Genomic DNA, 13548 nt, shown 5'->3' on the forward strand with positions numbered 1-13548 from the left:
AATACATTAGCACAGTAGTGACCTTAAACAGAGAGACGAATGAGCTTGCACACTCAATCAGCATCTGTGATTAAATTACTATCATCTCATGGCATGAGTGTGCAAAGATTACAAGGTTTAAACTGGGAGTGAAGCAAGAATGGACAATTAAGGTGTGTATTTAATTATAATTATTAAACCAATCGACACGATTAATATAAGGTGATAGTTAATTTTCTTTTCAATTCTGGTTCAACATAAAAAAGCAGATTTGGCTTTTCTTTGTATGTATGTGATTTTGTTCCCATGGTAAAGTCATGTTAGAAAAAGGTCATGACCAGGATCATTTTGTACAAATGTGAAGTCATTGTGGTTGTATGGAGTGTATGGCAAGTGTCCTGCCCGCTGAGTGTGAAGCAATGGAAAGGTACAAAGATCACAGATCCCGGTGCGCTGCTGAATAATGAATGAGACACAGGTATCATCTCGTCATCCAAAACCCAGTCTCTTTTCTCAACTCCACTGCTTTCCTGCAAATGGTGGAAAAGGGGGGGTTAGGGGGTGGAGGGTGGAGGCAGGGGTGTGTGTGAATAATTTAAGTCAAATCAGTTAACAGAGCCTCGATCAGCTCTTACTCAGCTTCTCACTGCCTGAGTGCACCAGCTAAACTCACTGAATGGACAGGAGTCTGTTTGCTATCAAAATATTTTTTTTACCAATTTTAACTTGGAAATTTCTTATGGATCTTTTCTTCCTAAAGGATACAGCATTGGTCACCTGAGCGTCATGGCACCATGGTACACAGACTGTTAGGGCTGGTGGATTCCTCCCTAATTGTTTTTCTGCTTCCTCTCCTTCTGCATGGTAAGAGGTCATGCACAAAGGTTAAATGCAACTTAGCAGAAACTTCTGGCATTGCAATAGCTAATGCTGATTTTTTTTTTTTTTTTTACTTGTCAAAATGTACAGTATATACTATAATAAAAATGCTCTGGGAGAGCTTAAGCTTTCAGAAAGATTGCTAAAACATAATTAAAGCATTATTGAAAATTACTATTATCAATCCAAAGTGTATTTTCCAAAGTAAATAATTTTAATCTCAAAGTGCTTTATTCATTTTATACCATAGCAATTTGCCAACAATTGGACTAATTATAAAAAAAAAAACACATTGTATGCTATGTTTTGTAGTATTTTATACTCACATTTAATTTGTTGAAACATCAAAACAAGTGTTATGATTTAAATTGTTAGTGTTCTATTTTGAAATTAATTAAATTATTGCAGATGATTGCAGAGAAATTAAAATGTAGAATGATTTTGTCTCAAAATGTAAAGTTGCAAACCACTGACACTGTAGACTCCTTCTAAAAATTTGTTTTTTAATTCAATATTTCTTCTTACAGGTAATTTAATCATAATCATACAAATATCCATATTTATTAAGACTTTTATAAGTTCCTTTGTTTAAAAATCCATTGCTATAAAAACAATATTTTAGTGCATTAATATGAACCACTTGAGCTGCTGTTTCAGGACAGTAATCAACTCCTTCTATTTAATCAGATTTGTCAATACCTTGTAGATCATTCTTTTATACACAAGTGATGCATGCATTTTTATTATTATTATTATGATTATTATTATTTGTTCCAGTATGCATGATAATGCATTATGCTTTCAGGTTTAGAGATCGTGGACCCAGGGCAAGTCATCTACAGAGAAACCAGGACCAATGGAGTGGTAGACAAAGGAGTAATCCTGGAATGTGGCCCAACTCTCCCTGATGTCTACATCTGGAGCTTTACCAAACCAGGCACTGACACGATTCGAGCCATAGTGTATAACTTTGGAAAGGGTCCAAAGCTGCAGGAACTGGCTAAAGATTTGGGTGACCTGAATGTCATCACTAACAGTGCCTCTTTATCTATAGCAAAGCTTCCTCTAGCAGCAGAGGGCTTATACACCTGTCAGGCTCTATACGACACTGCTGAAGGAGCCAAGTTTTACTATTACTATGTGTATCTGCGTGTTTTAGGTGAGCAACCAGTGTTTAGAGTGATCTAATACCGGATGAGCTCAACAGTATTTATTTCCTGAGAAAGTCAATCCCTTAATGAGTCTAGGCTATCCTCTTAACAATGATTAGCACAAGGTTTCAAGTTTACCTGGAAAAAAAATAAGTGGACTGCACAGAATTGCATTGTGTCTAGAAGATCTTATTACCTTTTTAACTGAAGCAAAGACATGTATTTGTTATGGAGCAAGCTTGGCCTTTTTTTTGTGAAATGACCACAAATATCTAATTGATCATATAATTTTATGACTTTAAAGATTTGACCAAGGACCCCCCAAAAATTCGATCTACTGTATCTACAGGTTTCATTACAGATGAGTAATAAAAGGCTATTGCCATTTTTAACATTTTTAAAGAACAGAATAAATCTAAGTTGAAATCGCAGTCTTTTGACTCATAAGTAAGCAATTATCAAAAATTTATTACGTGAATTGTATTTTAACCCTTATCAAGACAGCAGACTATTCACGGCTCATATGGTTTGATTTAGACATTTACATGTCATTTATAGCAATATGAAATGCATTATGGGCAAATGTTTAAAGGTTTTTATTTACTTGAAAGCAATGATCCAAACACAACCAACAAAATTTATTGCAGTACTGAGAAACAGGTCCTTGTCAAGATTTGCATTTTGTCTTGAAAAGGCAATTTATGGATTACTCTTAAGTAGCATTAAGAATAAATGTTGCATCATGAATTTTTTTTCTTTAACCTTAAATGGCTTGCCAAATTGGAATGCCTTAAGTAAACCCTAATTGGTTGTTGGTGGAATAGCTATTTTTCAAGTTTGTCAAAATAAATATCGCAGTGCACATATATACATTACAATTAGTTTAGGTTGTTATCAATTTTTCTGCTCTGCATACCACATGACAGAGTCTGGCTATTCCTAGGTAAAGAAAGAAGTTAAGTTTGTACTAAATATGCCATAACTTTCAAATATAGCAATTCAATTTAGCTCAGTGGGACTGCAGAAGATTCATATGAGTCACAGTTAAACGTTGGAATGCATTTTTGCAATGAACAAGGACTGTAGAACTTGTCCCTAATTACTTACAGTGTACTCCATGTTCCGGGTGATAAACTTCACGGTCAGTGTACAAATCAGGAAAATCTATAATGACCAAGACCTATCGTAATCTCCTTATATGCACCTTAATTTTTAAGACAAACCTGAAAAAACTAGATCACTATCCATTTAAGTTTAATTTTCATAATTGCCATTAACCGTAAACCAACTATGAAAACAAATTTGCAGTTACACATGCTAGGTTAGTCTAGCTTCACCTATAATTTATTTACAGTAGATATGGTAATATACACAAATGCTAATCAAGCCATGCTAAATGTCTGTTCATAAATTATTTGTTCATTTTTAATGAGGCAGGTTCAGGTCAGAACTTTTATCACAGGCAGCAATATTCTTTTTGTGACCCGGGCATTACTGCTAGCAAGCTATTGTGTGTCCATGGTGGGGTAATTTCAGACAACAATACAGACAGCGTATGTACACAAGAGCTAAGCGAGTGTGAACAGATACATTTCACAAGGCCGTGTAAATCTAGCCTATTCACTACTGACTAGCATTTTACTAAGTCAACAGTTCTATCAACTATTTAATTGTACTAAGTATGTGAGAATCAGCATATGTGAACCACTGTAGCTAATACGTTGTCTCAATTTTTTCTGATATGAAAATGGTACTTGGACTTTGGATTTCGATTGCTTTTTCCCCCTTTGAGTAATATAAAATAATTTCGAGTTTTGATCACTGTAGTACTTGGGTATTTTAAGATTGTGGTCATTAATATAAAAATATAAAAGCAATTCTTATTGCTTTTATATTTGTACTAAATATTACATATTATGTACAAACTGCTTTTCTACTTCAAGTAATAATTTCTATATCTAAAAGAATAATCAGTAACTATACAGTAAGACTAACATCTGCAACCACATCAACTTACTTTTTGCAAACAATGTGTAAAATCCTTCATTGCTGATTTTTGCTAGATAATTTTTGAGTCTAAAAACTAATCTCAGTAATTTGCCAGTTACAATTTTCTAAAACATAAAACAGTCTGGAAAGTTTAAGACCTCGCTTAATCTCTGTAGGTTTAAATTGGCTCTGTGTGAAATCATAATGTCAGCAGGAAAGAAAAAGTTGGTTAAAGCCAATCCAGTTATCTATACTTATTGGTGCATACAGTAGCTAGTGCATGTACACTGTCTGAGTTAACTTAGTTAACAAGAATACTGACCATAGCAATGCTAACATGTCCTACAGTGCCAGTTTCCAAACCCTACATCCTGCTGAGTGACTCCTCTCCAATAGAAAGAGCATCAGTGTGGATGCGCTGTGGTCTGGAGAATGGCACAGGCCCAATTCACTATGTCTGGGAACAAGAGACCCAGAATGGGCAGGTCAGCAAACTGCTCGAGAGCGACAGCAATCTGCTCAACATCACCTCAGTAAGCCGCAACCACACAGGCTGGTTTAGGTGCCTAGCCAGGAACGAGGTCAATCAGGAGACTGGTGACAAGATCTGGTTAAACGTCATATGTGAGTGAGAGCTTGGAAAGTATCTGGTTCTGATTATACATCCATGCAATACATTTTCCTTGAAGTTTAGCAGTTTCTTACATGAATGTTCCATTTCTTTAGTTGGACCAGATGTGCCTCAGATTGATGTAACACCCTATTCAGTAACAGATCGAGGATATTCAGCTTTGGAGAGAGAGACTGTTTCTCTCCTATGTCAAGCCTCCTCAAACCCTCCTAGTCAGTATGTCTGGTTCTACAACAACTCCCAGGTCTACACTGGACCACAGCTCACCATCACCAAGATCCTGCGAATGCACACAGGCTACTATGCCTGTCTGGCTCAGAACACTTACCTAAACACCCGGGCCACGAAAACCATCACTCTCACCGTCTACTGTGAGTTTTCTACTGTCATGACTCTGTTCGGATCACATGGACATTTCCTGTGTCCATGCAGCCTCTTGGTCAACCTCTAGTGTGGTCTTATCTGAACTTTTCTTGTCTATCATTCATACCTTTGCTTCCTATCATACTTTCCCCTATTACCAAGCATACACATAAACACGTTGTTAGATGTCCACTGACTGGGGAGATGCTGCAAATTATTGTCCTCTGTCTACAACAAGCTTCTGGATGAGGTAAAGACAACTTTCCTGCAGCTGTTATAATTGAAAGTCTTGAGCTATGTTATTCCCTCTATCATGACATGCAAAGGAAAGCATTTTTCTCAAGTCCTTAGATTAGACCTGACAAAAAAAATTCATAGGGCTGTATTCAGAGGTTACACATATGTAATGTGTCAATACCACACCTACACTGATGCTATTCAGACTTCAGACACAACTGCAGTCAGTAGCAATGAGTATGGAATAGGCATAAGGATGTCTTAGTTAGATGCAGTGTTAATCTGTTTTTCCGATTTTTCGTTGGCAAAATTTAGTTTCAGATACTTCTATGCAAAAAATAAAAATAAATAAATTGATAACTTCAGAGGCATGATCTATACCAAGGTGGTTTGTATTTTTCAAAGTGAGAGTCCAGACACACAACTTACATACTTACATAACCCATTTCTAAATATGCACAACTTTTCCCGCATAAACACTGACATAACCTTTGAATAGAGTTAAAATGGTTTGTAATAAGATTTAATTGTATGATTTTTGTTCTCAAAAATTGTCTCTATTTGTATCTTTAAAAAATAACTGGCCAGAGGTTCTGAGAGCACAACCCCCCCGAACCCCCCCGTCCCCGTCCCCCCCAACCCACACACACACACACACTCCCCATTGCCCCTCCCTTGCAGACTACAACATAAAATTTCTGCAAAGGAAAAATTACACAAAGATCCTAAGAATACTCTGTTCCATTTACAAAAGAAACATTTTAAATTGCCCAAAGTAAAAACCATGTTTCCCATCAATGAACGCCATTTAGCTAGCACAATGTATTGCGTATTGCCCTTAGCTCTTAGTTTTACATTCCTGGACTTCTCTGGATCAGTTCTCTTCAGTTATTCAACGATTTTCTTCTTTCAGATCCACCAGATGGTGTGCCATCTTGTTCTATCTCTCCCACTAATAACTACAATGACTTAGCTCTCATCTGTTCCTGGGAGGGGGGTTACCCTTTAGCTACCCTCAACTGGAGTCCATATGTGAATGGAGACAGCTCACAGGGCGTCTCTAACATCACTCGGATTCAGGCAGGGCCTGAGACAACTAACAACTCTGTTTTCACTTGCTATGGCTCACATGTGGCACTTAGTCTCCCGCAGCGCTGCAGCACTAAGACATGTGAGTACTCTGCTTTATTGATCTAACCATAAAATAGTCTTGTAAATATTAGAATAAATGTGTCATTAGGAATTTTCCAAAATTAGTATTAAACTTTTATTAAAAAATATTACTATATATTTTAGTTCAAAGGTCCTTTGTTCTCCAGGGCTGCTGAATGAAGAACCCCAATGTTCTGCATATGCAACTCGCAATAACGAGTACCTGATGCTGTCCTGCTCCTGGGAGGGCGGTGTCCCTCGGGCTCTGTTGTGGTGGGCTTCTAGTTCAGGAGACATCCAGGGAACATCTGAGGAGAACTCCAACATCCTGGTCCTGCGCTCCAGTGCCATCTACAGCGGGAAAGCATTTGTTTGCCATGCCAAACATCCACTAATTAAAGAGAGCAAGACGTGTGTGTTAAAACTGGGTAAGGACCGTTCATTTAGAAAAAAAATATTCAGTAGCTGTGTTTACAGCATTTACATAGTGAATCAACGAGTCATTCTTTTCCTCCACTGTTTCTTCCAGAGGCACCAGTATTAATGGCTCAGCGCAGTATTGTTTCAGTCTATGAGGGAAATGATGTCCAGCTCACCTGCATCCTGAGCAGAAACTATCCCACAGTCACAGAGATTACTTGGTACAATAATATGAAACAAAGGGTGGGCGACAGTGGCACACCAACGAAATATGTTCTTCAGCAAGCTGCAGCCTCGTCTAACCTGACTGTGCGGGAAACAGATGGCCTGGTGGATGGTGGACAGTATTGGTGTTCTGCTATCAATGCTGTCGGAGGAGCAGAGATTCCCATCTTACTGGTGGTGCTTAGTAAGTTTAGTATATTATACTGTAAAATAATCATAACTATATTACTTTCTTGTAGTTGATTTTGTGACTGAGGTGATAATGTGGAATTTTGGCAATAGAGAAATAGCTTCTAATGCTCCTGTCTGCTATTGTAAATTGATCTTGTGCTAACGCAGTCTCAGGTAAAATTTATGTAATGTCTAACAAAGTTGAAAAAAATGTGATGAATTGAACAGCTCTCATGGTACCGTTATGGGACAACGGTTGTTTCTTTTATATGAACAGTTTGACAACAACATAATTATTATAAAGCATTGTGCCAATTATAATTCTCTGGCACACAAGGTCGTCTATAATAAAGACAATTTACATTTACTGTTATTCCTTAAAGACAAATTAAAAGTCCCAGTAAGAAATGTACAGTATGCACCATCTTTTAAAATTTAAAAAATATCTTAATTTTAATCTTTAAATAAAAAAAAGTTCTAACAGCAGAGTTATGAAAGTAACAAGCAGTAAAATATCCCAAACCATAGATACTTTTTAAAAAGCCATAGTGATCTAGATTAATAATCAAGTATTGCAATAAAAGGTAAATATAAATACCACTTAAATAATGTGTCGAATAGAAGGTATTTTAAGTACATATTACTTATCTGTTAAATACTGTTTCCAGGGTACCCAATGCCTCCAAATGTCACTATTAATAAGATCCTGTACAGCACTCGTCAACGGACAGATGTTAACATGGAATGGCTGATCCTGTCAGATGATGACTTTACTGGGTTCTTCATAGAGCGCCAAAATCTTCCGTTCCCAATCTGGCAAAAAGTAATAGGAGATCTGGACCCCAGCAGCCGAAGCTACCAGATCACCAACCTGGATCCTTCTGGTACATATGCATTCCGAATCACGGCTGTCAATCACCGCACTATTGGACATCCCTCAGAGGTCATGAGTCCAGGTGGGAATCAATGTCAAATTTGAAACTTACATCGTGTTCTGTTAACTACATACAGTTGCAAGTAGGTAGTCAGTTAAGAAATGTTTTGGTGTCTGACATTTATAGCTACAATGTTAATATAGCGACAGGTTGTGGGAACATTTGCAATATTTGCAGGTTCTTAACTCTGGTTCTGAAGTACCCCTTGTCATTCATATTTTACCTTTACGGCATTTGGCAGACACCCTTATCCAGAGCGACTTCGATTTTAATCCTATTATACATCTGAGCAGTTCAGGGATACGGCCCACAAGGGCCTAACAGTGATGCTCAGGATTGAACCTGTGACCTTCCGACCAGTAGACCGATGCCTTAACCACTAACCTACCCTTGACCACTGTCTTTATTGTTTTCTCTGCTACTGATTTCAACTAAGCAGCTAATTAAACTCTTTTTGAGTTGATACCTGTGAGATCACTGAGCAGAACAGAGGATATTCCAGCTGGATACTTTGGAATATGAAGTGTACATAATTCGATTTTTCGGGCTTCTTTAAAGGCAGGGCATGTGGATGTAATGATACTGTGTAATGAAGCTGTTCCAATTGTCCAAGATGGGCCGTCTCTACAGCGTCCAGCATGATGGTCACATTTAATCACAATGTGTCCGATGGTAGATGAACCGGATGGAGCTTGAAATTCAAGCTATCAACACTAGCCTTGTCGCTTTATTAACGCAGTTGGACACTGTCTCATGCGAAAAGATTTAACGTACCAGAAAACTATGTTTGATGCGCTAGTTTCTAATAACGCCACTGATTGCATGCAAGCTAACAGAAATGTTTCTTTTTTGTTTTGTCTTGTCTACTTAGGTGAAATGCACCATCACAAGTTAACCACTTAACCACAACAACAAACAGACCTCACACACTCGCTCTAACGATCTGTCTCTTCACATGATCTGTCTGCCATCTCATTCTTTTACCTTTCCTTTATTCTTTACCATTACTGTTGGACTGCATTTTACTTTCTCTTTGTCTTTTTTTTTTTTAATTAAGACCAAATACATTGCAATGTATTACAAATACAGTGCATGTTTGAAATACATCCATTACATTCAAAAGCTTTACATCATTTGTGATCATTTTTATCTTAACTAGTTCAACTCATAAGAAAATATAGCTTTCACTGTACTAGAGGATGTTAGAGCTAAGTGTGAAATAACCGTATATCCAGATGGATAACAATGAAGCTTTACTGTCTTTCAGCTCTTCCAGGCTTTAACGCTTATCCTGCTGTTATCGGAGCAGCTATCGGAGGCATGCTCGTGGCCACGATCGCTACGGTACTGCTGTTCATGTATGTGGTGAGAAATCGCAATAACAATCCGCGTAAGTGTGACACTGGCATCACTTTGCACCATATTTTTCTTGTTATTAAAGATTCATTCATTGTGCAAATGTAATGTCATGTTCATCATTTGCTAATACCGGTTGCCAATTTATTTCAACAGGACTTCATGATTTGATATTTGGCAGGTATGTTTGCCCATTTGGAATGGTTATTCCCAAATCTGAATGATAAAAATCATTATTTATCTTTAGTGTAAGCTACTGATGTTGATACCATTTCTAAATGTGTTCGACAGCTGGAACAATCATAATTTCAAAAATGTTCAATCTTGCAGTGCAATGGACTAAACATTTATTACTTTCATTTTTTATTTTTTTTTATAATTACTGTTTAAAATTTTCCTGCCCTAAATTAACTCCGCCCACAGACAGAATAGTTACTTCATTCTTCACCTATTCTTTATCCAACTAATACCTTGGGAAATTTAATTTTAGCTTATGGTTTAGTGTCAGATCAAAGTCTTGTCTTTTTTTTCCATTGCAACTGCAATTCACTTTGCAAGCAGCAACACATTTTTAAATGCATTTATGTCATTTAGTGTAACCGAATCCGATAAAGTAAAGCAAATTAAGTTGTTCCACAATTAATTATGACTGCATAGTTATAGTTAATAGATTTTATTAATTATTTCACTCGCAGGCAAAACAGCCAGTCGAGAGAAAATATCAACTCCCCTGAGGATGAAGCTGGAGTGTCAGAAGCAGATGGAGGTGGAGGAGAGACAAGTCAAGGTTCCATACTCAAACTTACACAAATATGCCATAAAACATGTCCCTTTAATAAGAGGATTGGGTTTGGGGATCAATTTAATTCGACACTGAGTACATGGTTACATTTATATTCTCAAAACGCTGATCCAACTGCACTATAATGCATACATTCAAATATTTTAACTAGTGTCTATCAATCAATTTCATAAGAACGGGGCTTAAATGCTGCTTTAAAAGACATCCTAAAAGACTGGTATGGTGGCTTAGGAGTTTGCTAGTTTTTCCTGTGCATTGTGGGTTTCTTCTGGGGACTCCGGTTTCCTCCCACAGTCCAAAGAAATGCAGATTAGGCTAATTAGTGTTCCAGAGTGATGTGTGTGTTCAGAGTGTACCCTGCTTTGTGTCCTAAGTCTCCTGGGATATGCTCCAGGCCCCCTGGGACACTGTATACAGGATAAAGCAGTATAGACGATGAGTGAGTGAGAACTTGTATATTATCCTCACACTTTTTGTAAGTCGCTATGGATAAGAGCGTCTGCCAAATGCCTATGAATATGAGTTAACATATTGTCATCAAACACATTCAGGAATCAATTTGTAATGAAATTCTGGTTGATGTTTTTTTTTTTTTTTTTACTTTAGACATATTTACTGACATGCTGGACTGTTTATTCTTTGTTTTCCTCCGTTACATTAATAACCCATGATGACTGCTGGTAGCGGTGGAGTGACATTTAGCCCTTGCTTTATATCTCTACCTAAAAAAAAGCAAGCAGCACTTCAGTCCTTTAATCTGTCCGGCTCTCCCACCTCCTCACTTGTGCACACTTCTCAAACACATAAAGCTCTAAAGCTTCAATTCTCATGCTTATACCAGCATGACTTTTAATACCAGCAAGCTTGTCATTTCGAAGATTGCTAGCTAGCCGAGCCACAATTCAGTGCAATTGTACCGCATGTGTGGGTGAACCGAATTGTGAAAATGTGTCTGATGTTAGCTGTTTACACTCAGTCTACATTAAAATTCTCATTACTATGAACTTGCATCTCTATGGAAAATGGCAGGTATGAAAAGAAGCCCCATGTCTACTGCTTTTAAGAGCTAACAGCCTGATCATTATGCTCTATGCTTAAGACTAAAATCGGGTTTTCTTACTAACTAGTAATGTCCCCTCTTGTGACATGCGGCGTAGCAGACAGTCACTATGTTTTTACAGGAATCATAAAAACACAGCAAACACCTACATAGGACACTATGCATATCAATACCATAAAAAATCAATTAGAATAAATAAGCAATAGAATAAAATCATTTCTAAAAGACTTATGAACATCACAGCTGTTTCCAGATACATTTATTTTATGTGCTTTATGGTGAATTTTCATTCAAGGTCCAGAGCATGGGAAAAGCTTTAATGCTGCTGCTTTAGTGGGACTAAAAATTCAGTGACTGGCCAAAAAAAAAAGTCACCATTTGAGAAGGGTCAAATTACTGGGCTGCATTAAGCAAAGAAAACAGCCGAGGAGATTTAAAATTACCGGAATTGGGCTCAGAACTGTTCGACTCATTATAAAAACCTGGAGGGATTGTGGTGAGCCCTCAACTTTGTGAAAGATCACTTAGTGAGGTTGCATCATAAAAATGGACAGTAAAAATCACAGCTATGTTTAATAGTAAAAAAAGTAAAAGCATTTCCTCCACACACAATAAAAACTCACAGCATTGGAACTAAAGAGCTGTGTGGCCATAAGAAATTCTCTTGTTATTGAGACTAATCAAAAAAAGGCTTTAAAAAAAAAAAAAAAAAAAAGGTCAATTTGTAGGAAGCATAAGGATGTAATGGTAGAAAAGGTCATGTGGTCTAATGAGTTCAGATTTACCCTATTCAAATTAAGCTTAAATTCTTCCGTATGCTGATCAACGTGTAGTGAAATACTTATTCCAGGACAACAGGCGTGTCAGGGTAAGAAGGGAAGCGCATGAAGCCATGCACCCATCATGCATTGGGCCTCTGGAAGCAGTGTGATGATCTGCGGTTGCTTCAGCAGGTCAGGTCTAGTCTCAGCAACATTATGTTGCAATAAAATGAAATCAGCTGATGTATTCAGACCTGAATGTACTGAATGACCAGGATTTCCTTCCCTGATAGCATTGGCATATTCCAGGGTTCTGCGAGAATGGGGAATCATTTTCACACATGAACTGGACAACACATTGTCTTTGTCATAATTAAACTTAAAGGTGGTCATACTACATTTTTGCCCAGGTGGTTTATTTGCCTTTTTTGAAGCAAATCAAATAAAGAAATTTTTTTAATCATAATTATTATTTTATACTCTAATAAGCAAAAAGGTTAGTTGTACTACACCAGATACAGGATTAGTACTAACAGCTATTATTATTATCATCAAAATCATCATAAAATAATACATTTTCTTTTGAAATAAAGAATAATATTGAATTGAATAATAATAGCAGTGAGTAGACAAACCTTTAAAATGGAATAACAAGGCTTAGGATTTATAACTTGCTTATATTTAGCAATGCTAAAATCGGGCACTATGTACTCTGGAGCTATTTATTATGCAAGACATGTGGATGTTATAACATATACTCCATACAGGTAGTTAATATTTTTAATCTAACTGGCAGGTGCATTTGATACATCTGTGAGAAAAACCCTGATCTCCGAGCATGCATCACTGCCATCTGCTGTTTTTCCTTTTTGCAATTCTCTGCATCCCCTGATAACATTTTCTTTCCTAGGACCATCTGTGGTGCTGCCACGACCCACCGCAACACCCACAAACTTACCCCCAGGAGAAGAACCAGTCAATGTCACCATCACCGTCATGGCCTCAAGCTAGACTCACCATATGAACCGAAAGTTTTTATCTCTGACAGCGATATAGAAATTAACAGGAAGTAAAACGACACAAACCATTGCCTGGAGGAGTTATAATACTGGCAGGTCTGAAATAACTTTAAAAAGTTAACATTTATTTTTATTATACTCTTTGATTTAAGCTGAACAAAGTGGAAGACTTCTACATTGGGAAAGTAAACATTTGTAAACAATAAAAAAGTTATTATTTTCTGAACTTTCATTAGTGCGATCATTTTTTTCATGCCATTAAAAAAACTGTTATTTCTTTATTTTTGAGATGTTATAGAAAATCTATAGCTCCTGACCAATCAGAATCAAGCATGCAATAGCAAGGTGGTTCAACCACTCCAATTAGGTCTTTACTAAATTAAAAAAGCCATTTAAAATCTAAAAAAACAAAGTAAAA

At 37.0% G+C, this 13548-nt stretch overlaps 1 protein-coding gene across 1 annotated transcript; it reads left to right on the forward strand.

Annotated features, from left to right (window-relative positions):
• The first annotated feature begins 773 nt into the window (after positions 1-773).
• LOC128507570 (V-set and immunoglobulin domain-containing protein 10-like 2) lies at positions 774-13520 on the forward strand. Its single transcript, XM_053478589.1, has 12 exons — positions 774-843; positions 1664-2017; positions 4347-4622; positions 4725-5000; positions 6143-6400; positions 6549-6809; positions 6911-7210; positions 7866-8153; positions 9400-9522; positions 9645-9669; positions 10184-10275; positions 13022-13520. The coding sequence occupies exons 1-12, from the start codon at positions 774-776 to the stop codon at positions 13120-13122; spliced, it is 2424 nt and encodes an 807-aa protein (XP_053334564.1). The 3' UTR covers positions 13123-13520.
• Positions 13521-13548: the final 28 nt, after the last annotated feature.

The sequence above is a fragment of the Clarias gariepinus genome, chromosome 19 (genome assembly GCF_024256425.1).
Source record: "Clarias gariepinus isolate MV-2021 ecotype Netherlands chromosome 19, CGAR_prim_01v2, whole genome shotgun sequence".
In the NCBI taxonomy this organism is placed as follows: Eukaryota; Metazoa; Chordata; class Actinopteri; order Siluriformes; family Clariidae; genus Clarias; species Clarias gariepinus.